The sequence below is a fragment of the Trachypithecus francoisi genome, unplaced genomic scaffold, assembly GCF_009764315.1.
Source record: "Trachypithecus francoisi isolate TF-2019V2 unplaced genomic scaffold, Tfra_2.0 Lachesis_group3, whole genome shotgun sequence".
Classification (NCBI taxonomy): Eukaryota; Metazoa; Chordata; class Mammalia; order Primates; family Cercopithecidae; genus Trachypithecus; species Trachypithecus francoisi.
In genome coordinates this window covers 98,274,653-98,302,078 of record NW_022681468.1, presented here as the reverse complement: position 1 = coordinate 98,302,078, position 27,426 = coordinate 98,274,653, and the positions used below count along the sequence as shown (strand labels likewise).

The 27,426-nt window shown below is 41.3% G+C and overlaps 1 protein-coding gene across 2 annotated transcripts in view; it reads left to right on the top strand.

Annotated features, from left to right (window-relative positions):
- The window catches only part of BLM (BLM RecQ like helicase), a 109,364-nt gene that overhangs the window by 70,544 nt on the left and 11,394 nt on the right, over positions 1-27,426 (top strand). For both annotated transcript variants that reach the window (XM_033188981.1, XM_033188982.1), the window contains 7 exons: positions 3,627-3,733; positions 6,029-6,189; positions 11,510-11,705; positions 15,006-15,196; positions 19,368-19,515; positions 26,248-26,447; positions 26,886-27,078. In XM_033188981.1, the coding sequence (XP_033044872.1) occupies positions 3,627-3,733; positions 6,029-6,189; positions 11,510-11,705; positions 15,006-15,196; positions 19,368-19,515; positions 26,248-26,447; positions 26,886-27,078 (1,196 nt within the window). The remainder of the gene's footprint in view (positions 1-3,626; positions 3,734-6,028; positions 6,190-11,509; positions 11,706-15,005; positions 15,197-19,367; positions 19,516-26,247; positions 26,448-26,885; positions 27,079-27,426) is intronic.

Genomic DNA, 27,426 nt, shown 5'->3' with positions numbered 1-27,426 from the left:
TTTGCTCATGTATACACAGAGAGTCTTTGTGAACCCCTAGGAACGTATGCTTCCCAATTTTAGACCACTGGTCTAAGGGCAAAAGCTGGAACACATGGGACTGAAATTTGGGTGCTGTTTAAGGCAGTGAGAGTGCTGAAGGAGATAATGGAAGAGAAGAGAAGAGAGCCAGATGTCTGTGGGGTGATTCTCACTTAAAGAGTGAGCAAAGGAAGAAGAGGTGGAAGTGGAGAAACCAGAGATGCAAGGGAGAAAATCCCATGGGAATATAAAGTTGTAAGACATAATAGAGAATTTTCAGTAAGGGTAGCCAACAATGTAGAATACAGACCAGGCGCGGTCGCTCACAACTGTAATCCCAGCACTTTGGGAGGCTGAGGCGGGAGGATCACCTGAGGTCGCAAGTTCAAGACCAGCCTGACCAACATGGTGAAACCCCATCTCTACTAAAAAATATGAAAAATTAGACGGGCGTGGTGGTGAGTGCCTGTCGTCCCAGCTACTCGGGAGGCTGAGGCAAGAGAATTGCTTGAACCTGGGAGGCAGAGGTTGCAGTGAGCCGGTATCATGCCACTGCACCCAGCCCGAGGGACAGAGTGAGACTGTCTCAAAAAAAAAAAAAAAAAAAAAAAGTAGAATACAGAGAGGCCAGAGAGAGTGAAGTCTGAAAGAAGACCCATCTTTGCATATACCAAATGCAGCAAGATCACTGCTGCCTATTGTGTGGGCCCATCTAGTTGGATTTAGACGCAAAAACAGAAAGCCAGTGGTTTTATTCCTCATCTTTTCTTCCTCCGATCCTGTATATAGGCAGCCCTCGTGACACAGATTACTGCAGTTTATGATCCTTTCTTCTGTCTACCCAGGCATGGAGATGTCTTTGTGCTCTATCCTTACCATGTTCCACAGTGTTCTCTCTCCTCCTGTGGATTGGATATAGTTGAAATGTGGAGGCCGGGCGCGGTGGCTCAAGCCTGTAATCCCAGCACTTTGGGAGGCCGAGACGGGTGGATCACGAGGTCAGGAGATCGAGACCATCCTGGCTAACACGGTGAAACCCCGTCTCTACTAAAAAAATACAAAAAATTAGCCGGGCGAGATGGCGGGCGCCTGTAGTCCCAGCTACTCGGGAGGCTGAGGCAGGAGAATGGCGTAAACCCGGGAGGCGGAGCTTGCAGTGAGCCGAGATCACGCCACTGCACTCCAGCCTGGGTGACAGAGCGAGACTCCGTCTCAAAAAAAAAAAAAAAAAAAAAAAAAGAAATGTGGAGCAGTGGAGGTACCTGGAGGGCAGGACCCTATAACAATTCTGTCACCTTTCTTTAGTTTTAAAAACCTTGGGGAAAAAATTGGTAGAATGGTAGAGGCAAAATTGAGAATAGAAAATAATGATAATTGAAATTAAATGTGTAGTTAGTTGGTTGGGAACATAAGTATCTTCTGAGAAACTTGCCACTGGAGGAAAAGAGAGAGGTTGATTAGAAGATAGATCAACAGAGCCTTTTGTTGGAAAGGGTGGTCCTAGAACATATTCAGAGACAGAAGAAAAATTCACAGAACAGACTGAAAATACAAAAAAGGAGATAATGGAGAGAACAAGCTCACTGAGGAAGTGGGAGGGAGGAAATGGGACAAGAATAGTAGATCAGAGGAAGAGGAGGAGCCCATCTGTCTCAGAGTTAGCCACATTTTATTTGGGGTCAAGAACAAAAATAAAGTGACCATGATCAGTAGGGCTTTAGCAACTTCTGCTGTCCTGCAGTTAGCTCTTTATTTACCCCAGGGGTGTCCAATCTTTTGGCTTCCCTGGGCCATATTGGAAGAAGAAGGATTGTCTTGGACCACACATAAAATACACTAACTGGCTGGGTGCAGTGGCTCACACCTGTAATTCCAGCACTTTGAGAGGCCGAGGTGGGCAGATCACCTGAGGTCAGGAGTTTGAGACCAGTCTGGCCAACATGGTGAAACCCTGTCTCTACTAAAAATAACAAAAATTAGCTGGGCGTGGTGGCGGGCACCTGTAATCCCAGCTACTCAGGAGGCTGAGGCAGGAGAAGTGCTTGAATCCGGGAGATGGAGGTCGTAGTGAGCCAGGATTGCACCCTTGCACTCCAGCCTGGGTGACAAGCGCGAGACTCCCTCTCAAAAAAATAATAACAATACACTAACAGTAACAATAGCTGATGAGCTTTATAAAAAAATTGCAAAAAATCACTGTTTTAAGGGAGCTTATGAATTTGTGTTGGGCCACATTCAAAACTATCCTGGGCTGCATGTGGCCCGTGGGCTGTGGGTTGGATGAGCTTGAGTACCTGGGCAAAATTTGGGAATATTGATGGCCTAAAAATATGCATATTTCCAGCCGGGTGTGTTGCCTCACGCCTGTAATCCCAGCACTTTGGGAGGCCAAGGCGGGTGGATCACGAGATCAGGAGATCAAGACCATCCTGGCTAACACGGTGAAACCCCGTCTCTACTAAAAATAAAAAATTAGCCAGGTGTGGTGGCGGGTGCCTGTAGTCCCAGCTACTTGGGAGGCTGAGGCAGGAGAATGGTGTGAACCCGGGAGGTAGAGCTTACAGTGAGCCGAGATCGTGCCACTGCACTCCAGCCTGGGCCAAAGAGCGAGACTCTGTTTCAAAAAAAAAAAATGTGTATTTCCTGTATGAGTTCCTTAATATTTTAAATAATATTCTAACCATCTCTGCTTTTAGTCAGCCTCATCTTGGAGTCAAGAGACTGGGCTCCTGACTTACTTTGTCTTTTTTATGTGTTTTCTCTTCTACAATCCTAATTTTTTGTCATCTAGTCCCATAAACATTCCCTCTTTATCACCATTCTTTTCTTTAACCCTTAGCCTAACTTCCATTTCAGTGTTCTATTATGTAAGCTGCTAATGACAGTATTCAGCTGAAAACTACTTGATAGGCTGGGCCCGGTGGCTCATGCCTGTAATCCCAGCACTTTGGGAGGCTGAGGCGGGTGGATTGCTTGAGGTCAGGAGTTCGAGACCAGCCTGGCCAACATAGTGAAACTCTATCTCTACTAAAAATACAAAAATTAACCGGACGCGATGGTGGGCATCCGTAATCCCAGCTACTTGGGAGGCTGAGGCAGGAGAATGGCTTGAACCCAGGAGGCAGAGGTTGTAGTGAGCCAAGATTGCGCCACTGTACTCCAGCCTGGGTGACAGAGCGAGACTCTGTCTCAAAAAAAAAAAAAAAAATCACTTGATATTAGCTTGGGCTGCTAAGACAGAATACTGTAGATTGGGTGGCTCAAATAAAAATGTATTTCTCATAGTTCTGAAAGCCAGGAAGTCCAAGATCAAGATGCTGGCAGATCCCGTATCAGATGAAGTCCCTCTTCCTGGTTTGTAAATGGCAGTATTCTCTTTGTATACTCACATATGAGGGTGGGGAGAGCCAGCGAGGTCTCTACTTATTTTTGAGCACTTACCTCATTCATAACTCCACTCCTCATGACCTTATCTCCCAAAGGCTCCAACTCCTAAAACTATCACATTGGGGGTTAGGATTTTAGGGGGACACATGTAGTCTATAACAATACTGAAAGTTATACTTTCTCATAATAACTAAATTTTATGTTTGGGATTTTTTTAGGTTTAGCATGAGCTTTAACAGACATAATCTGAAATACTATGTATTACCGAAAAAGCCTAAAAAGGTGGCATTTGACTGCCTAGAATGGATCAGAAAACACTACCCATGTGAGTACAGCCATGTGATTAACTGTCTAGAAGTAACAAATAAATGTCTTTTTAGTACCACAATAAGATATATAAAATTGCATATTAAACATTCCTTTTTGCATTATGACAGCACTCACTTGCTATTTATAGAGCAGACTATTGCAACTCTCTCAATTCTGGAAATTGTAAAATCTCATTTGGTTTGATAACAAGAAATTCTAACAAAAATATATTAAATACTCCCTCCTGCACACGTGTATTATAACTTTTGGTTTCAATGTCTTTCCTCAGGCTTCAATCAATGTTTGAATTATACAGCTTTTTGTTTTAGTTCCTTGTCCCAAGCCTGTCTGCCTTTGAGTTTTATTAACTAAAATGAGATTCTGAATTCATAGTAGTTTTCCATGTAACCCCCTTTCCACTTTTCCATGGAGAATATTTTTGCTATTTCTATTTTATTTTTTAGAAATTAATGTACATGTTTGTGTGGACAAATCAGTCAGTAGAGATCCACCAAGAAAAAGTCAGTGATTTCCCTGCTCAGGCCCACCTCTCCCAGGCAGCTAATGTCAATAGCTTCACATGTATATCTAGATCTTTGGCTCAGTCACAGAGAGATGACTTTTCCTTTAATATCTTTTAATTTCCATTTCTAAAAACAACACACATGGCCAGGTGTGGTGGCTCACACCTGTAATCTCAGCACTTTGGGAGGCCAAGATGGAAGGATCACGAGGTCAGGAGATCGAGACCATCCTGATTAATACGGTGAAACCCCGTCTGTACTAAAAATACAAAAAAATTAGCCGGGTGTAGTGGCGGGCCCCTGTAGTCCCAGCTACTCGGCTGAGGCGGGAGAATGGCGTGAACCTGGGAGGCAGAGGTTGCAGTGAGCCGAGATCGTGCCACTGCACTCCAGCCTGGGTGACAGAGCGAGACTCCGTCTCAAAAAAAAAAACACCAAAAAATAAATAAATAAATAAATATAATACATGCTCATTAAAGAAAATTTAGATGGCCAGACACTGTGGCTTACACCTGTAATCTCAGCATTTTGGGAGGCCAAGGTGGGTGGATCACTTGAGGTCAGGATTTCAAGACCAGTCTGGCCAAAATGGTGAAACCCCACCTCTACAAAAATTAGCCAGGCATGGTGGCACACACCTGTAATTCCAGCTATTCTGGAGGCTGAGGCAGAAGAACTTCTTGAACCCGGGAGGCAGATGTTGCAGTGAGCTGAGATCGTGCCACTGCACTCCAGCCTGGGCGACAGAGCAAGACTGTCTCAAAAAACAAAAAAGAAAATTTAGAAAGCAACAAAAAGAAGAAACAAAAGACAAACATCATTCAATGAGCAAAATCACTGTTATCATGTTATTATTAATTTCCAGTATTTTTCTATGCGTTTTTTTCCACTAGCATACTATATACGTTTCTATCCTTAATCTACTTTGTATCATGAGCATTTTCCCATGTCTTTTAAAAATTTAGAAAACACTTTTGATAGTTATAGTATATTTTATTTCACAGTTCCCTTTATTTATTTCCCTAATGTTGCTCATTAAAATCTTTGTAATTTTTAAAGTTTGAAGTAAAACTTTTGTTTATGTCCTTGTATCACTTTATTTCCTAGATTAATTTCCTAGAAGGAAACTGAGTCAAAGGTGTTTCTAAGGCTCTTGATACATACTGCCATATGCTTTTGACAAAGTTTGTGCAAGGATGGCTTTTTTTTTTTTTTTTTGAGGCTGAGTCTCGCTCTATCTCCAAGCTGGAGTGCAGTGGTACGATCTTGGCTCACTGCAACCTCTGCCTTCTAGGTTCAAGTGATTCTCCTGCCTCAGCCTCCTGACTAACTGGGATTACAGGCGCCCACCACCACACCTGGCTAATTTTTTTTGTATTTTTAATAGAGATAGGGTTTCACCATGTTGGCCAGGCTGGTCTTGAACTCCTGACCTCAAATGATCTGCCTTCCTTCGCCTCCCAAAGTGCTAGGATTACAGGCATGAGCCACCTCGCCCGACCAAGGGTGGCTTTTTGATGCCCACGTGTATCTAGTGTGAAGTAGAACCCAGAGTTCGTCCAGGTCCAACTCACAAGTCATTAGCAGCAACAGGATGAAAAGCCACATCTCATTTCTAGTGCACATGAATTCCTTGCTTGAATTATTCACGTGTGTGGTCTTCCAGCAGTATAAGAACACTATGGGAGATCTATTTATGGTTCATATATTTCTAAAAACATAGTGTAAATTGTGTTGTTGTTTATGTTACAAATTCTTGTTTCTCAGTACTCTTGGTTTCTTGGCAGATGACTCAGGGATAATTTACTGCCTCTCCAGGCGAGAATGTGACACCATGGCTGACACATTACAGAGAGATGGGCTCGCTGCTCTTGCTTACCATGCTGGCCTCAGTGATTCTGCCAGAGATGAAGTGCAGCAGAAGTGGATTAATCAGGATGGCTGTCAGGTAACATTTTTAAAGATAAACAAATAATAGAAATAATATTTTATAGCATATAACCAAACATGCATATGTAGAATGCAAACTTTTACCTTGAAGGTAGTAAACATCAAAATAAGACTGAAATTTAAAAATGGATTTTCTTTTGATACTTCTAAAGTTCCTTTTCTTTCATAAAAAAATATTGCTTGAGATATAATTCACATATAAAATTTATCCTTTCAAAGCAAATAAGTTAGTACTTTTTACTATATTTGCAAAGTTGTACAATCATCATCACTATCTAATTCCAGAATTTTTGATCACCATAAAAAGAAACCTCATACCCAGTCACTTCCCGCACCCCCAATGCCTGGAAACCACGAATCTACTAACTACTACTAACCTGTTTCTAGAGTTTATTACTCTGTACATTGCATGTAAATAGAATCATACAATATGTGGTCTTTGTAACTTTTCTTTCTTTTTTTTTTTTTTTCCGGAGACAGAGTCTCACTCTGTCTCCCAGACTGCAGTGCAGTGGAGGGATCTCGACTTACTTCTACCTCCACCTCCCAGGTTCAAATGATTCTCCTGCCTCAGCCTCCTGAGTAGATGGGATTACAGACACGCACCACCATGCCCGGCTAATTTTTGTATTTAATATTTTTAGTGGAGACAGGATTTTGCCATGTTGGCCAGGCTGGTCTTGAACTCGTGGCCTCAAGTGATCCACCTGCCTCAGCCTCCCAAATTGCTGGGATTATAGGCACGAGCCACCTTGCCTAGTCTGTTTGCTTTTATTTAGCATAAGTTTTTCAAGATTTATCCGTATTTAAGCATATATAAGTACTTCATACCTTTTTATGGTCAGATAATATTCTCTTATATGGATATAACACAGTTTATTTATCTACTCATCAGCTGGTTAGACATTTGGCTTGTTTCTTTCTTTCTTTCTTTCTTTCTTTTTTTTTGAGACAGGGTCTTACTCTTTCATTCAGGCTGGAGTGCAGTGGCATGATCTCTGCTCACTGCAGACCATATCTCAAACAATCCTCCCATTTCCCAAGGAGCTAGGACCACAGGCGCACCACTATGCCCAGCTAATTTTATTTTTTGTATAAACGAGGTCTCCCTGTGTTGTCCAGCCTGGTCTTGAACTCCTAGACTCAAGTGATGCTCCTGCCTCAACCTACCAAATTGCTGCAATTATAGGTGTGAGCCACCATCCCCGGTGTGTTTCTGCTTCTTGACTACTATGAATAATGGCTTTGTGAGCATCATGTACAAGTTTTTCCATGGACATATGCTTTCAGTTCTCTTGGGTAGACACCTGGGAGTGGACTTGCTGGGTCAAATGGCAACTCTTTAACTTTTAGAGGAACTGTCAAACTGCTTTTCCAAGTGGCTCTGCAGTTCTGCATTCTCACCAGCAATGTATGAGGTGCCAGTGTCTCCACATCTTTGCCAATATTTTTTACTATCCAGCTTTTTTAATGTGTTCATCCTTGTGGGTGGGAAATGGCATCTCTTTGTGGGTTTTTTTTCTTTTTTGAGACAGAGTCTTGCTCTGTCACCCAGGCTGGAGTGCAGTGGCGCGATCTTGGCTCACTGCGACTTCCACCTCCCAGTTCAAGCAATTCTCCTACTTCAGCCTCCCAAGTAGCCAGGACTACAGGCATGTGCCACCACACCCAGCTAATTTTTGTATTTTTAGTAGAGATGGGATTTCACCATATTGGCCAGGCTGGTCGCAAACTCCTGACCTCATGATCCGCCCACCTCAGCCTCCCGAAGTGCTGGGATTACAGGTGTGAGCCACTGTGCCTGGCCCTCTTTGTGGTTTTGATTTGCATTTCCCTAGTAACTAACAATATTGGGCATCTGTTTCTGAGATGAGAAATTTTCCATCACCCAGGTGGGTGGGGAGGAAATCCTGAGAATACTTTAGGCATCTCTTATTGTGATAAATGCCAGCCTTGGATAGATCCCTCTAAATGTAAGGATGAATTTGAGCAAAACAACTAATAATTACTTGAAGCCAATGAAAAGTTTTGGTGTGGCTAAAAGTATTTACTTTGAAGATTCAGAGGAAAAATATCTCTCAAAATTGTTTTCTCTGGGAAAACAAAATTTTAGAGGATATCAGTTTAGCATCCTGAGAAAGATATAAGAAGACTTGAAATACATGAACTAGCAACAACTTCCATAAGAAGATCACAGGGTGAGATGAAGGGAGAAATAAAAATCCAGTTTATGGCCAGGTGCAGTGGCCCACGTCTGTAATCCCAGCACTTTGAGAGGCCAATGTGGACGGATCACCTGAGATCAGGAGTTTGAGACCAGCCTGGCCACTATGGTAAAACCCTTTCTCTACTAAAAATACAAAAATTAGCCGGATGTGGTGGCGGGCATCTGTAGTCCCAGCTACTCGGGAGGCCGAGGCAGGAGAATCACTTGAACCTAGCAGCCAGAGGTTGCAGTGAGCTGAGATCATGCCACTGTACTCCAGCCTAGGGAACAGAACGAGACTTCATCTCAAAAAAAAAAAGAAAGAAAAATTCGGTTTATCCAAATATAAGAAAAACAAAACTAAGAGCAGAATTATATATTAAGACACAAATGGAATGACTCAGTGGAGACAATAGAATCAGTGATGTAGTGAATTACTTGAGAATGCAAGGGAAAAAAGATTAAAATGGGGTGGGGGTAGAAATTATCTTTGTTGACAAAAGGAGGTAAGGATTCAGCCTAAGAACAGTGAGTGTACCCAAGCAAGAAAGCAGGATAATTGAAACAGATAAGTGCGTTATAAATAAATACATAACAAATATATAACAAAAATAATAGAAGACTGTCTTCAGAATTGGAAGAAGGAAGACTGGGACTGAAGAATTTCATACCCAGCTCATTATGAAAGGTCATTTTCTTTTTTTTCTTTTTTTTTTTTTTTTTTTGAGACGGAGTCTTGCTCTGTCGCCCAGGCTGGAGTGCAGTGGCCAGATCTCAGCTCACTGCAAGCTCCGCCTCCCGGGTTCACGCCATTCTCCTGCCTCAGCCTCCCGAGTAGCTGGGACTACAGGCGCCCGCCACCTCGCCCAACTAAAAAGGTCATTTTCAGATATGCAAAAAGTTCAGAAATATATCACTCATTTGTCTTCACTGACAAATTTTTATATTTTAGTTTATATTTTAACCCAAATGCCAGTGTTTCCGCCCCCCCCCACCTTTGATAACTTTTTCTAAAGTTTGCTTGGAAGAATATTCAAGTGAAAATAAGAGTTTGGAAAAAAAAACAAAACAACTAATAACGCAGGAACACTAGTTTGCAATACATTATAGGCAGATCAGTGGAACAGAACTGACCAGAAAACATATAAAAACAATGTATGACAAGGAAAAAGTTTTCAGGAAAAGGCCAGGCATGGTAGTTCACACCTGTAATCCCAGCACTTTGGGAGGCCAAGGTGGGAAGATCACTTGAGCCTAGGAGTTCGCTACCAGCCCAAGCAATGTGGTGAAATCCTGTTTCTACAAAAAAACACAAAAATTAGCCTGGCATACTGGTGCACACCTGTAGTCCCAGCTACTCGGGAGGCTGAGGCAGGAGAATCGCTTGAACCCTGGAGGTGGAGGTTGCAGTGAGCCAAAATCGCACCACTGCATTCCAGCCTGGGCAACAGACCGAGACTGTCTCAAAAAAAAAAAAAAAAAAAAAAAGATATTTTTCAAGTCCTTTAAATGGTTATGTATAGTATAAATAATCTACAGTGGAGATATACATATAACTTTGATCAAAAATATGGTTTAAAAATAGGGGTTTATAAAAATCTAATTATTTCTGCTCTCAGACTAATTAATCCTTACAGTCAGAATATAGTATTAGCCTACACCAGCTCGACAGACTTGATCTTGTTAGATTCATGAGATAGAATAAAACTTGGCCATTATTCTTCACAAAGAATGATGTGGTTTGAAGTTTTAAAAGCACAGAAATAAAAAAGGAAATCACAGTTAAACAAAGCCACTTTTCCCAATTTCAAGAAATAAGAGCTTTCAGAAAGAGCTGCCAGCATTGCATCCTCACCTGGAGGCTGCAGGCAGTGCCTCACAGCCCTGTGCCCGCCCTGATAGTGGGAGATGTACCTGGACTTCATGGAACCCTGTGGGTCATGCTTCCGGACCTGTTGGCTGACATCTTGCTGTGCAGCCTCTCCACCTGCTCTCCTTCACTAGAAGCTACAATAGTCTTTCTGTTTCCAAGGAGATTTGCCTTTGATCAGAGTGCCATAAATGTAGGTGGATGACTAACTGAGAGCACAGGCCACTCACCGCCATTCCTGGTGTTGATAAATGTACCCCTTTACTGTCCACATACTCCAGAGCTTGCAGTTCCTTCCGCTGGTACTCACAGTTACTGAAATCATGTCATTAGCCTCAGTCTGCCTGCCAGATATTTCAGATGCCTTTGAAATACTGTTCTTGCAGTAGCAATTCATTTTTTTAAGTGCTAAAAAAAAACTTGCAGTTTTATTTGTGAAATGTAATTTTGCCTGGAGATATAACATTTTGGTCTGGGTTAAATAGCTCCTATTGCAACTGAAATGGATATCCTTGAAAACTGATTTATCAAGCTCCTGAGAGTGAACTATCACCTTGCTTCCACTAAGTAATTTGTATGGGCTAAGATCCACAGTTCCTGGTGTTTTTCCTTTTTTTGGTATAAGTAGCTCTCAGACTTTTACCCACATGAGTTTCCATTAAAATTGCACAAGCTTTGACTTTAAATCAGCTGATGAATCGAAGGAGTTGGTGTGTGATCAGCTGGTGCCATTGGGAAAACTGATGATAAGCAGTGGAGCAGGTAAGAACACATTGTTCCTGAGCCGTTGGAGGAACTAGCAGCAATGACCTCTGAGGAGCCCTGGGAACACCCTGGAGCTCCTGAGCAACATGTTGCTTATGATCAGTGACCTGGATATCATGACTGTGTGAGCAACACCCCCCACACCTCAGTAGCAAAAACAGAGAACAGTGGCAGCACATCGTGGGCTGACTGCAGTTGATTCTGGCTCTCTTACACGAGAATGCCGAGTCATACAAGAAAGTGCCTGCCATGCTAAGCTTCTCTTTACCTTCTTGGGTTTTAATGGAATTGCAGGTTATCAACATAAAAACTCATATTAGTTATACTAAATAGTGGGACCAAGTTAAGATATTAGGTTGTTATGTAGTGTGCATTTTAAAGTAAACAAATGATAGAGCTTTTAGAAGCATCTGTTATTAAAAATGTTCCTTCAAGTCTGTGCCTTATGAATCTAATAAGCTTTTGCTTTTATATCAGGTTATCTGTGCGACAATTGCATTTGGAATGGGGATTGACAAACCGGACGTGCGATTTGTGATTCATGCATCTCTCCCTAAATCTATGGAGGGTTACTACCAAGAATCTGGCAGAGCTGGAAGAGATGGGGAAATATCTCACTGCCTGCTTTTCTATACCTATCATGATGTGACCAGACTGAAAAGACTTATAATGAGTAAGCTGGGCTCCATTGCAGAGACATTCTATCATCTTTGGTCTCATGATAGTAATCTACTCCTGCTATTGTGGTACTTCTGGTCCAGTTTTCCTTAAATAATCGTAGAAAAATAGAGGTGTTTATACAGATTGGCAATTTTATTTTAGTTCATTTTTATTGTAAAAGTGGTAAGTACTTATTATGTAAAACTCAAATGATACAGATGTGTACAAGGCAGAAAATTTACAAACTATGCCTTATAGTTTTGCCCCAAAAATAACTCTAGTTATTGGTTTCCTTTGTATCCTTTCAGACCCAATTTCTGCATCCGTTCTTGCATGTAACAAACATGCATATTTCAAACATGCAGGAAGATAAAAAGGAGAAAATAATGAGCTGTCATATACCACCATCTGGGTTAAGAAATAAAACACAATCAATCGAGCTAAACCCCTCCCCACCACCCCATAGTCTGTCTTGTCTCATCCATCCTCTCCCATTAAAGGCAGGCAATATCTTGTATTTGGTATGTACCTTTTCCAAATGCACATCTTTTAAAATATAAATGGAATTATATAATGATCCGATTTTTGTCAGTCAACAATAGGATGTAATTATTCCAATGAATACATATAGCCTGACTACCTAGAATTCCATAGTGTGGTTATTCCATGGTTATTAAACTAGTCCCCTCTTACTAGATCTTGTTTATTGTTTTTCACTGTTATCAACAATGCAGTATTGAACATCCCTATACAAATATCTTTGGGCATTTTTGCAATTATTTATACAAGATAATTTTTTTTTTTTTTTAAGACCAAGTCTCACTTGGTCACCCAGGCTGGAGTGCAGTGGCACAATCTTGGCTCACTGCAACCTCCGCCTCCCGGGTTCAAGCAATTCTCTCACCTCAGCCTCCAGAGTAGCTGGGACTACAGGCATGTGCTACCACGCCCAGCTAATTTTTGTATTTTTAGTAGAAACAGGGATTTCACCATGTTGTCCCAGCTGGTCTCGAACTCCTGACCTCAGGTGATCTGCCTACCTTAGCCTCCCAAAGTGTTGGTATTACAGGCGTGAGCCACCACCCCCGGCCTTATAGGATAAATTTCTAAACTTAAACTTGCTGGGTGAAAGTGAATACATATTTTAAAATTTTATTACATTCTTTGCTCATTTTTCTCCTGGGTTGTGAGAGTTAAATATATTTCATAAATATATGTATTTCTTTTGAGACCACTGTTTTTTTTCTCTCTCTTTTTTTTTTTGAGACGGAGTCTTGCTCTTGTTGCCCAGGCTGAAGTGTAGTGGCGTGATCTCGGCTCACTGCAACCTCTGCCTCCCAGATTCAAGCAATTCTCCTACCTCAGCCTCCCGAGTAGCTGGAATTACAGGTGCCCGCCACCACGCCCAGCTAATTTTTGTATTTTTAGTAGAGACAGGGTTTCACCACGTTGGCCAGGCTGGTCTTAAACTCCTGACCTCCAGTGATCTGCCTGCCTCAGCCTCCCAAAGTGCTGGGATTACAGGCATGAGCCACCATGCCCAGCCAAGACCACTTTTAAATTAACTCTGGCAGAAGTACTGAGCATGGGAAATGGCACTTACCAAGCATTGTGCCCAACACTGCATATATCACCTCATTACCTTATTTGTTCAAAACAACTAACTTGTGATGTAGAGGTACTCCCATAAAAAGTGAGCTTCAGAAAGGTTTTGTAACTTTTCCTCAAGATGACTGATGTAGCAGGAGCAATAGGAGTAGTTGTAGTAGTAGTATAACAATGGTGATTATTATAGATAGTATTTATTTAGCACTTCCTGTGTGCCGTTCTAAATGCCTTACATACATCATCAACTAATTTCATCTCCACAATAACCCTCAGAGATAAGACCTTTGCTTTCCTCATTTTACAGAGGAGGAAAATGAAATGCAAAACTAGTAAATGGTAGAGCCCTGACAGAACCCAAGTTCATCTGATTCCAAAGTCCATTTCCTTGCACTATACCAAAGTGATTCTCAGTGAAGAAAATGAAATATTTACACTTGATTTGCCCATTTTTGTGTTTTTTTTAAATCTATATTAAAGCTAGGCCCAAACATGGCCAGGCATGGTGGCTCACACCTGTAACCCCAGCACTTTGGGAGGCCAAGGCCAAAAAAAAAAAAAAAAATTTAGGCCCAGACAATTTAATAGATATTTAAGTCCTGATGACAGCAACTATTTGGGGGGAAAATACTCATAAACTGGAAGAAAAAATAATATTTTTAAAAAATTCTTTTCTTTTTTTTTTTTTTTGAGACAGAGTTGCACTCTTGTCGCCCAGGCTGGAGTACAGTGGCGTGATCTCAGCTCACTGCAACCTCCACCTCCTGGGTTTAAGTGATTCTCCAGCCTCAGCCTCCTGAGTAGCAGGACTACAGGCTTGTGCCACCACACTCAGCTAATTTTTGTATTCTTAGTAGAGACAGGGTTTTGCCATGTTGGCCAGATTGGTCTCGAGCTCCTGACCTCAGGTGATCTGCCCACCTTGGCCTCTGTGCTAGGATTACAGGCATGAGCCACCATACCTGGTGTTAAAATTCTTAAGTAACGAACGACAGTTGCTTACTGATGGAAAGTATGCCACTGCTGTTCTCACACATTCGAATCAAATCAGACACTGCCACCCTCATTTCCTGTTTCACATTGATTTTCTTGAGATACTTCTTTTTATCATAACAACTACCAAAAACCCAGCTTTGCAAAGATAAGATATTGCTAATAGGAATATAGCACAATCTAATGTTAATACCATTAACTACCTCAAGCTAATAATTTGGGTGATGTTCAACAGATGTTAGGCATTGCTGTGTTTCCCTTAAATTTAAAATATTCTGCCTCTGTGAGTTCACCACAGCACCCCAGGGCTTGTTAGCGCACAATTTTGGAACCATTGGTGTAACTACTTTGACCTCAGATACTCAGAGAAGTGCATGGCCGCTGCCATAATCTCAGGCTCTGCTTCCTCGGGATGTTCAGTTCAGTACATGCTCACCTGATAAATACAGCAAATATAAGTCAAACCATCATTATTGGGGATAATGAAGATTTGAAAAAAAAAAAATCTAACATTTATTCCTATAATACTAAAATCTTGAGGATGAACATTAATACTCAGTTAATTATAATATAGAATGCCATGTTGACATAATGCTGTTAACAGTAATTTTCTTATTTAATATTTAAAGTTATATGAATCTATTCTAAATATTTCTGTGATGTTCTCTATTTTTCCCCTATAAGTATATCTTACTATACTCTTCATCTCTTTTAGTGGAAAAAGATGGAAACCATCATACAAGAGAAACTCACTTCAATAATTTGTATAGCATGGTACATTACTGTGAAAATATAACGGAATGCAGGAGAATACAGCTTTTGGCCTATTTTGGTGAAAATGGATTTAATCCTGATTTTTGTAAGAAACACCCAGATGTTTCTTGTGATAACTGCTGTAAAACAAAGGTAAAAAAAAAGTTTTAAAATTATTTATAATTAAAATGTTTTTTAATTTTAAAAATGTAGCTACAAATTAGATTGCAAAAGGTGGTCTCTGACAGATTAACAGGGGAAAGACAGCTTCCTTCCAGTAGTAATTTGGAATGCAAACATTTAAAAAGTAATTTCATGCAGTATCTTTTCTTTATAATTAGAACCGTGTTAAAAAATATACTGGACATCTACATATCCAAAATACTGAGTTTATATATGTGCACTGATGATTACAAAATATTTTAGAAATATTAATATGCAAACACCCAAAAAGATTCAACATGAGCAGATAGAATATTTTAAATTTAATATATATTGATGTTATTAATATATTACATTATATTAAAATTTTAATTGATTAAACTAATATATTTAGATTGATGTATTAGTATTTAATTTTTTAATATTTAATTAATATACTAAAAGAGCTCATTCTCAAAAGAATAATAACTAGCATACTTTATGTTTGAATTCAAATCAATGACATTACTCTTTTTTTTTTTTTTTGAGACAGAGTCTTGCTTTGTCGCCCAGGCTGGAGTGCAGTGCCATGATCTCGGCTCACTGCAAGCTCCACCTCCCAGGTTCACGCCATTCTCCTGCCTCAGCCTCCAAGTAACTGGGACTACAGGCGCCCACCACCACACCTGTCTAATTTTTTGTATTTTTAGTAGAGACAGGGTTTCACCGTGTTAGCCAGGATGGTCTCGATCTCCTGACCTCATGATCCGCCCGCCTCGGCCTCCCAAAGTGCTGGGATTACAGGCGTGAGCCACTGTGCCCGGCCTACATTACTCTTTTTTTTTTTAACTATGACAGTAACTGCTTGTGGGTAAATTCACTATTATCTGTCCTAAAATACCCTTGGGAATTGTTAAATTCAATCATTAGGTACTTATTTTGCCTATCATGGTAATTCTACATTTTAATGTCTACTGTAACTTACTGCTTACTGAGCATTTTCACATTTGGTATATTATTTACCTATCTGGGAGTATTAAACTTATATGTGCAAGATGCTGGAGAGCCACAAGTGAACATGGTGTACACCAATTCATAGACTGGAGTGGAGACTGACATACATGTGTTCATAGAAGTTTAACACTCTGGCTGGGCACGGTGGCTCATGCCTGTAGTCCCAGCCATTTGGGTGGCCGAGGCGGGCGGATCACCTGAGGTCAGGAATTTAAGACCAGCCTGACCAACATGGTAAAACCCTGTCTCTACTGAAAAAATACAAAATTGGCCAGGCATGGTGGCCCATGCCTGTAATCCCAGCTACTTGGGAAGCTGAGGCAGGAGAATCGCTTGAAGTTGGTAGGTGGAGGAGGCTACAGTGGGCCGAGATCATGCCATTGCACTCCAGCCTGGGCAACAAGAGCAAAACTTCATCTCAAAAAAAAAAAAAATGTTTAATACTCTCAGTAAGTATAGTTAAAAAAGACGGAGCACAAGGCAGAGCAGAGGGTCATCTCTCTCAGTGTGGAATTGGCAAATTCATGCCATCTCCTCCCACCCCACGCAATCCCGTAAACATTGCTAATCACTTCCCTCATTCAACAGATATTTGTTGGGCTGTGTAACAGGCACTGTTGTAGGAATTTGGGATACATCACTAAACAAAATTAAAATCCCTGCCCTTGCGGAGCTTACACTCTAGCAGAGGGAGGCCAGTTACAAACAATATACACAATAAATATATGTGAAAGGATAAGAACTGTGGTGAATGACACAGCAGAGTAAAAAGACGGGAGGAATGGGTAGAGTGTAGTATGCAGTATTAGACGGGGTGGTCGTTGGAAGTCTAACTGAGAAGATGGGAGCTGAGCAAAATCTTGAAGAAGGGAGTTAGCTGGCAGCTCTCTGGATGTGAGCTTTCCTGGAAGAAACATTGGCTAGAGCAAAGGCCCTAAGGTGGTGGTGTGCCTGGTGTGTTCGAGAGATAGCAGGGGAGCCCCATGTGGCTGAGCAGGATTAAGAGCCAGCGAGAGGAAGAGGTGATGGAGAGCCAGAGCAGTCACTTGAGGGCTAGAGTCCCAGAGTAACTGGAGGCCTGAGTAACTGGAAGGGTGGAGTTTTCCTTGGCTACGATGCAGAAGGCTGGTTGGCAGAGAAGATCAGGAGTTTGGTTTGGGTTACCTAAATTGGGAATCTAATATTGAGTTATATATTAGATTCAAAAATTCTGAAAAGATACTGATGGCACATGGGTGATATTTAAAGCATGGCCATTAGCTGACAGTTGGGATAAGAGAAGGGACAGAAAAGAAGGGAGAAAGTATGAAATAGTTGTCTAGGACAGGGGTCAGTAAACTTGCTTTTAAAGGGTCACAGAGTAAATGTACACTTTGCAGCCATAGTCTCTGTCACAACGACTCACACCTTTGCCATTGTAGGCTAAATGCAGACATAAACAATAAATACACCGATTTTCCAGTCATCTTCCATAGCTGTGTTCCAATAAAACTTTACGCACAAAAGCAGGCATCCAGCTCCTGGGCCATAGTTTGCTGACTTCTGTTGTGAGAGAATGGAGGAATGATAGGCTAGGGAAGTATAAAGATAATGATTGCCTATAGCATTAACAGTCCATTCGAGTTAACAGTCCATTTTGACCACGTATTGACCGTGTAAATGCCAAGTTCAGCCACATAGGTACAGGGATAGTGTAGATGGAGAATTGGGTCCACTATGTTTTGCCAGGTAATAGGGTGAAGTGACCTAAGGGCAAGAGAGCTGACGCTCTATGAGAGATAGTGATTATAATGATTGACTGTGGAATTTCAGCTGAGTTAGGAGGACATCTGAGGGTGAGGGTCAGCAGATGGGCATTCCCAGGGGATTGTTGGAGTCTGAATACCAGATGGCATGAGTTGGAAAGATATGATGTGGTGTTCTGAGAAGGAAGGAGTTGCCATTATTAGCAAGCTTAAGGTAGGAAGTGTGAGTGGCTGATGTATGTGGAGGATAGGATCACTGGAGCAGAGGAGATCAAGAACCAAAAGGTGAAAGTAGGAGGATCAGCTCTCTATACCCAATCACCAAGAATTAAGGTAGGTGGCCAGGTGCAGCGGCTCACACACCTGTAATCCCAGCACTTTAGGAGGCTGAGGCCGGCGGATCACCTGAGGTCAGGAGTTAGAGACTAGCCTGGCCAGTGTGGTGAAACCCCATCTCTACTAAAAATACAAAAAAATTAGCCTGGCATGGTGGCAGGTGCCTGTAACCCCAGCTACTTGGGAGGCTGAGGCAGAAGAATCGCTTGAACCTGGGAGGTGGAGGTTGCAGGGAGCCAAGATTGCACCATTGCACTCCAGCCTAGGCAACAAGAGCAAAACTCCATCTCAAAAAAAAAAAAAAAAATTAAGGTAGGAATGGAATGACAGGGTACTTTTTAAAATGATTCTAGATAGGGCCTCAGAATCGCTTCCAGTTGTTAGTTTAAGACCAGAAACCTGTTCATCTCCGGGTTATTGGTGTGTGCAAATGACAAGGATTAGAAGGTAGGGAGAACTGCATGCACAGACGCACCAAGCATGATGCAACTTTTTACACCCGTGAGTGGTCAGTATTGCTGGTAGAGAGAACTAGGAGAGAGAAAGGCAAAGTCATCTAGTAATGGGGGCTCTAAAAAGTGGGCAAAGTTTGGGGATAGCTGAAGGAAATGAGAAAGGAAACTCATAGGAGATGATGAAGGAGCATTAACTGTGGCACCAAAGACCCCAGAGGGGTTAGAATTCGTGGATATACGTGGCTGGACAGTATTTTTCATCCCACAGGTTGCCACCCAGTATATAACAGAGCACTATTCTAGGAGGTATGAAGGATTTAAATTGTGTGTGTATGTCTGTATGTTATATATGTTGGTTGGTCCATGCCACTCAGCCTATCATTAGCTAAACATCTACCCACAGAGTGCTATCAGGTAGTTGAAAGACAAGCTATATCTCTGTGAAACAGTAACAACATAGAGTGGTAATTGTTCTAGAACTTAGATAAGAATGAACATTTGAAATTTCCGTAGTTTTTAGTCTTGGTATTGCTCTGGAAATGGGTTATGATGAATCTACCATAGTTAATATTAAACCCTATCTAGGCATTGTTACCTTAATTATAGCAGAAAGTATTCTCTTTTTATTCACAGGATTATAAAACAAGAGATGTGACTGATGATGTGAAAAGTATTATAAGATTTGTTCAAGAACATAGTTCATCACAAGGAACAAGAAATATAAAACATGTAGGTCCTTCTGGAAGATTTACTATGAATATGCTGGTTGACATTTTCTTGGGTAAGTCATCTGTTTTGAATGTTTGAGTCACGTTAATTGAAATTGAGCATCTAAAGAATTTATTACAAGTACGTAGAAAAAAATCACTTTTGTCTATTTTCTTATAAAACTTGAGTTTCTGAATAAAACTTTTGAGTAACAAAAGGAAGTCAATTTTATTAATTATAATATTTTATATAATGTATATGTCACTAAGTTGAGATGGTTTCACATACAAAAAAAGAAAATAATAAAGCTTATGTAAGTTCATCTGAGTGGAATGTAACTATTAAAATGTTAGTAAAGAAATAAAATGAGGATTAGACCCATAATAGCATAGAGAATAGGAGAGAAATTATTATCAGATTAGAGCCTTTAAAAATCTCTTAGGGGCTGAGCATATTAGCTCACACCTGTAATCCCAGCACTTTGGGAGGCCGAGGCAGGTGGATCATCTGAGGTCAGGAGTTCGAGATCAGCCTGGCCAACATGGTGAAACCCTGTCTCTACTAAAAAATACAAAAAATTAGCCAGGCATGGTGGCAGGCGCCTGTAATCCCAGCTACTCGGGAGACTGAAGCAGGAGAATCACTTGAACCCAGGAAGTGAAGGTTGCAGTGAGCTGAGATCGCACCATTGTACTCTAGCCTGGGCAACAAGAGTGAAACTCTGTCTCAAAAATAAACAAACAAACAAACACAAAAATTAGCCGGGTATGGTGGTGGGCGCCTGTAATCCCAGCTACCAGGGAGGCTGAAGCAGGAGAATCACTTGAACCCAGGGGGCAGAGGTTGCAGTGAGCCGAGATCACACCATTGCACTCCAGCCTGGGCAACAAGAGCGAAACTCTGTCTCGAAAAAAAAAAAAAAGACGTAGGAAATGGATGGAAGCATGTTGACAAATAGAACAAAATGCAATAAAGCCACAACCCAAAATGAATGTAGGGAAGATTTATAACAGAAAAGGGACTATCAGCCAGGCAAAACCCCAACACTAAGCATCAGTCTTGAAGTCTAGAGGTACAAGAGGATAGGAGTGAAACCAAGGGAGCCAAAATTACGAAGCAGGGCTAGACATGGTGGCTCACACCTGTAATCCCAGCACTTTGGGAAACCAACATAGGAGGATTGCCTAAGCCCAGGAGTTCGAGACTAGCCTGGGCAACATGGCAAAATACCGTCTCTACAAAAAAAATTACAAGAATTAGCCAGGCATGGTGGCACATGCCTGTAGTCTCAGCTACTCAGGTGGCTGAGGCAGGTAGGTCGCTTGAACCCAGGAGGAGGAAGTTGCAGTGAGCCGAGATCACACCACTGCACTCCAGCTTGGGCGACAGAGCAAGACTCCGTCTCAAAAAAAAAAAGAAAATTAGAAAATGTGCCCACAAAAGAACTGCATAGAATGCCTGGAATTGACTCAAGAACAACAGTAAATGAAGTGATTGCCTAAAGAGTAGAAGGGCAGCTGAATTAGGGGTCAGAGCCCCTAAGTGGCCTTTGGGAACTTCCTGGCCTACCTAAAGTCTGGTCCCACCTACTTACCCTAAAGCAAACCTGACAATTAAATATCCCCATTCAGGGAAGGAATTTGGGAGGAAATAAATCTAGATAGAAAATAACAGAAGAAACCCACCTAAAAAGTTTCACCTAGTCCCTGAAATTTACTTAGAAATGAACAGTAAAGGCCGAGCTCAGTGGATCATGCCTGTAATCCCAGCACTTTGGGAGGCCAAGGCGAGCGGATCACGAGGTCAAGAGATTGAGACCATCCTCGCTAACATGGTGAAGCCTCGTCTCTACTAAAAACACAAAAATTAGCTGGGCATGGTGGCGCACACCTGTAGTCCCAGCTACTCGGGAGACTGAGGCAAGAGAATTCCTTGAACCTAGGAGATGGAGATTGCAGTGAGCCAAGGTAGTGCCACTGCACTCCAGCCTGGTGACAGTGAGACTCCATCTCAAAAAAAGAAAGAAACCCGAGGCCGGGCGCGGTGGCTCAAGCCTGTAATCCCAGCACTTTGGGAGGCCGAGACGGGCGGATCACAAGGTCAGGAGATCGAGACCATCCTGGCTAACACGGTGAAACCCTGTCTCTACTAAAAATGCAAAAAAATTAGCCGGGCGTGGCAGCGAGCGCTTGTAGTCCAGCTACTTGGGAGGCTGAGGCAGGAGAATGGCGTGAACCCGGGAGGCGGAGCTTGCAGTGAGCCGGGATCGCGCCACTGCACTCCAACCTGGGCGACTGAGTGAGACTCCGTCTCAAAAAAAAAAGAAAGAAACCCGGGAGGCGGAGCTTGCAGTGAGCTGAGATCCAGCCACTGCACTCCAGCCTGGGCACAGAGCAAGACTCCATCTCAAAAAAAAAAAAAAGAAAGAAAGAAATGGACAGTAAAGAGGAAGACCAAATAAATAGAATATTTGACCCTGGGTAATAGAGATCATTGAATATAGTAGTTTGGGAGAGAGGGGAGAGAAGACTCCTTAGTATCGTCTTAAAGATTTTTTAAAATAAAGAGATAATAATTGAATAATGGAAAAGAAACAAAAATGAGAAAGAGCTGTCAATTTTAAATGATTGACAAAGTAAATTTAGTGGAGAGGTTGGAAAATAAAGTCAAGAAAATTTAGAAACTGATCAAAATGATGTATGGAAAATAGAGAAAGCATGGAAAGGATTAATCCTCAGCAGATGTAAAATCTGACAAAAATTTTGGAAATAGAAAATAAAGGGAATTATCAAACCAATGATATAGGAAAAATTCCTAGAGTGGAAGAGATAAAAGTTTTGGATTAAAATGTTCACTGAATGCCAAATAGGATGCCTGTTAAAAAAAAAAAATAAGACGTATGGCCGTGAGATTTGAGAATACTAAGAGTTAAAGACATGTCAAAGAGGAAAACCTTTTCCTCAACCCTTCTTAGATTCACTGATGGGGCCTGCAAATTAAACCAACAAAAGACAGATTAGCAAGGGAAAAGTCAGATTTAGTCATGTGTGGATAGGAGTTCACAGAAAAATGTGGTTCAAAGGGGCAGTTAGAATGTGGGGCTTATATACCATCTTAATAGAGGAAGGGGAGGAGGAGGGGGGCACTTAACAGAAAAACAAATGACTGTTAGGAAAGAAAGACAGATGGACTGTTAGGAGACCAGATGGGAGATACAAGGTTTTTATGACAATGTCTGTTTAAGTGTGGTGTGAAGTCTTATCTCTGTTTAAAAGGGTCAGCCTTCCCTGATTTTTCGAAGGGAGGGAATTTATGACAACTAAGTTCTTTTGGGAGGCCCTGCTTTTTGGCAGATAAGAGATTTCAGATGCCTTCTGCTCAAAATAATTTTTATGCCACAGTGGCATATTCTGGACCCCTTCAGAGACAATCCTGAAAGCTCTGGAAAGAAAACAGGAACCCAAACCAGACTGACATCAGCTTAATATCAGCAATCCTGGAGACCAGCAGGCAAAGAAAGTAAGCGCACATCATGATTTGATAAGCAGTGGAACCCACCCACGGGTCCAGTGAAGAACCCACCCACGGGTCCATCGTCACAGTCAGGCAGCAGGGCCAGTAAGCAATCCATGCAGACTAACAAAAGTCAGGAGGAGGCTGCGCATGGTGGCTCACGCCTGTAATCCCAGCACTTTGGGAGGCTGAGGCGGGCAAATCATGAGGTCAGGAGTTCAAGACCAGCCTGACCAACATGGAAAAACTCCGTCTCTACTAAAAATACAAAATAAGTTGGGTGTGGTGGCACGTGCCAGAAATCCAGCTAGTCGTGAGGCTGAGGCAGGAGAATTGCTTGAACCCAGAAGGTGGAGGTTGTGGTAAGCCAAGATTGCGCCATTGTACTCCAGCCTGGGCAACAAGAGTGAAACTCCATCTCAAAAAAAAAAAAAAAATCAGGAGGAACAGGACCCACCCAACATACAGAGAGAGTAAGAAAGGAATGGTTTTATTGGTAACAGTGAAGAATGCAAATGTTACTTCTCAACAACAACAACAAAAAAACAAAAAACGAGAGAGGCCCTTAGAAACTCTAGGGAAAACATTATACAAGAGAGCAAGATCAAATATAAAACAAAGGACGTTGTGGCCAGGTGCAGTGGCTCGTGCCTGTAATCCCAGCACTTTGGGAGGCCAAGGTGGGTGTTTCACTTGAGGTCAGGATTTCCAGACCAGCCTGGCCAACATGGCAAAACCTCATCTCTACAAAAAAATACAAAAATTAGCCGGGACTGATGGTGTGCACCTGTAATCCCAGCTACGCAGGAGGCCGAGGCAGGAGAATCGCTTGAATCTGGGAGGCGGAGGTTGCAGTGAGCTGAGATCGCACCGCTGCACTCCAGCCTGGGCGACAGAGCGAGACTCCATTTCAAAAAAAAAAATTGTAACATGACTTTGAAGAATTAGTAAAATGTACAAAAAAAATCCATTTGACATGGATGTGATAAACATTCTCCTTTTGGTTCCATAAGAGTCATGACATTGTTCCAATTAGGGAAGGAAACTTGTCATCATGTAAACAACGATTGAAATCTACATATAGACCTAAACGTGGTTGCAGGACAGAACAGATGTAAATGTTAATATTGATGATGTAAAAGTAAAAGTACAATCACTAAAAATAAAAGACGGCATATACAGGGAAGGCTTGGGTACTAATAACATCTCACATTGTGGGGAGGGGTAGTGGTCAGAAGTTCTGTCTCAAGTTAGAAACATAATTAGTACATGACCCAATAGTGTCATATAACTAGCAAAATTCAGAGAAGAATGAAACAAAGTGGGGGTGGTATGAATGAGATAAATCCTCATCTTTCATAGTAAAGGGGCAAGAGCAATAGATAAATGTCAGGCTATTGGACAGAAGGCAAGATTTCAGGTCCTTCTGTGTGTTAGTAACCACCTGAAGAGCTGAAAAAAAAAACTGTTTAAAAAGTGATTCCCTTGGGGAAGGGAAGGATGAGTCAGGGGAATATTGCTTTTAATTATAAACCTTTCTGGCTGGGTACAGTGGCCCATGTCTGTAATTCCAGCACTTTGGGAGGCCAAGACAAGTGTATTGCTTGAGCCCAGGAGTTCAAGATCAGCCTGAGCAACCTGGCGAAACCCTGTCTCTGTCAAAAATACAAAAATTAGTCAGGCATGGTGGCACGCACCTGTAGTGCCAGCTACTCCAGAGGCTGAGGTGGGAGGATCACCTGCGCCCATGAGATTGAGGTGGCAGTGAGCTGTGATCCCACCACTGTACCCCAGCCTGGGCAACAGAGCAAGACCCTGACTCAAAAAAAAAAAAAATTGTATTTCAGCCAGCTTTCTTAGTTGTCCTTAGCAGTAAGGTTGGTCCATGCCACTCAGCCTTTCATTAGCAGAACAGTAGTCCTGTTTCTGTAATGTGACCTTTCAGGGACATACATTACTTAAAGAAAAATTTGAATAATTCAGGATATATGGCCAGAAGCCATTTGAAATTGACAATAATATAATTATTTGGAACTCTTTAAAAACAGAGCTAAAGTTTTACATAATAACCATTAATTCTGATTATTATAAATGTCACAAGGTCTCTTAAGTAGATTGTTACAATAAAATTGTGTTTATAATGAAGACATTAGCAGTTACAGCAGCTTGTGAATGAAACAAAGGATCCAGCCAACTGTGGCTCTCGGCTGGTAAAAGAGGGAGGTGTGTGTTCATATTCCTGTCTTCATCTCTCCCCTTGAGCACCTTACAGGGTGTTGTGCTTTTCTTTGAGAATTTGAATAGGCTTCATTAGTGAGGGTGACAAAAAGAATAGACTTAAATACTTGGATTATCAACTAGTAGCAGTTTTGATAACAGGACCAGGGATAGTACTTATAAAACTGTAAAAAATTTTTTGTAGCCAGGTGCGGTGGCTCATGCCTGTAATCCCAATAGTTTGAGAAACCAGGGTGGGAGGATTGCTTGAGGCCAGGAGTTACAGAGAGCAGCCTGAACAACATAGTGAGACCCTCGTCTCTGCCAAAAAAATTAAATATTATAAAAGAACATAAAGAGTGTCATTGGATTGTTTGCAACTCAATGGATAAATACTTGAGGGAATGGATGGCCCATTCTCCATGGTGTGCTTTTTTCACGCTGTATGCCTGTATCAAAATATCTCATGTACTACACAAATATATACACCTACTATGTACCTACAAAAATTAAAAAAATTGATAAATACTAGATGCACTTAAATATTTAAAATTTTTAAATAAATGGGTGTGATGGACTGCACCCGTTATCTCAGCTAGTCAGGAGGCTGAGACAGGAGGACCACTTGAGCCCAGGAGTTTGAGACTGCAGTGAACCATGATTGCACCACTGCACTCCAGCCTCCACAATAGAGTGAGAACCTCTCTCTAAAAAAAAAAAAAAAAAATACTGTGACTAGATAAGTAATGGACAGTTACCCTAATACATAGCACAGTGATAGAAAGCTACTACGGTTTATGTAAACTCTTTCTTTGATTTATTTGCTCCAATATAATTTTGCTGCTGTTTTTTGTCCATGTGTATTGTAAAAAGATAAGGAAAAATACATACAACCATAGAAATTTTAGCGTTCTACTCAAATATTCTCATTTTACAGAAATGAGTGTCTGTGCCAGGGGTTTGTGATCTATTACATCTATCCAAACCTGTCCATAAATGACTTTTTAGCCTCTTCTATTTGAGGGTGATGATATACCTACATTTATTCATCTTACTTCCTGTACCTTCTTTTCAGGGAGTAAGAGTGCAAAAATCCAGTCAGGTATATTTGGAAAAGGATCTGCTTATTCACGACACAATGCCGAAAGACTTTTTAAAAAGCTGATACTTGACAAGATTTTGGATGAAGATTTATATATCAATGCCAATGACCAGGCAATCGCTTATGTGATGCTCGGAAATAAAGCCCAAACTGTACTAAATGGCAATTTAAAGGTATGGTATTTTTCATGTTTATTTTATTATCTCACAATGAGTTGAACCAAAATATATTACTGTGAAGTATAGTGTCTTTGTCCAAGCTTATAGATACTGAATTTATATGTACTGTTCTATATGAACATATTCTGTTCTTCTTAAATTGGAAAGAGATCTTAAAATTCAACCCAAGTAATGTCAAAAGTAATTTAATGGGTTATCAGGTCACTACATTTTTATATATTCATTAAAGAAACATTTATCAAGAGGCTATTCTTTGCTTGACAGTAGAGATACGAAGATGGAGAATACACAGCCCCTGTTCCCAGGGGGCTCACTGTCTGCATGACAGAATAGAATTACCCCCAAAAATGCAATTATGCATTAAATAAAGCCCCTGTATGCGTACAAGTGCACATATACCCACTCCTGTCATTTGTTTCTCTCTCATAAAAGGTAGACTTTATGGAAACAGAAAATTCCAGCAGTGTGAAAAAACAAAAAGCATTAGTAGCAAAAGTATCTCAGAGGGAAGAGATGGTTAAAAAATGTCTTGGAGAACTTACAGAAGTCTGCAAATCTCTGGGGAAAGTTTTTGGTGTCCATTACTTCAATATTTTTAATACCGTCACTCTCAAGAAGCTTGCGGGTGAGTACGCATGTATCCTTTGTTACGTGGCACAGATTAATAGGCCGAAAGTTAATCTTGCTAGGGAACTCCTTAAGTGATAAATATATCTCAGTGGTTTGTTTCTTTTTGGGGTTGTTTGTTTTGAGACAGGATCTAGCTGTGTCACCCGGGCTGGAGTGCTGTGGTGTGATCATGGCTCACTGCAGCCTCAGCCTCCTGGGCTCAAGTGATCCTCCCACCTCAACTTCCCAAGTAGATGGGACTACAGGTACATACCAGCATGCACAGTTAGTTTTTGTATTTTTTCGTAGAGACAGAGTTTCACCATGTTGCCCAGTCTGGTCTCAAACTCTTGGCTTCAAGCGA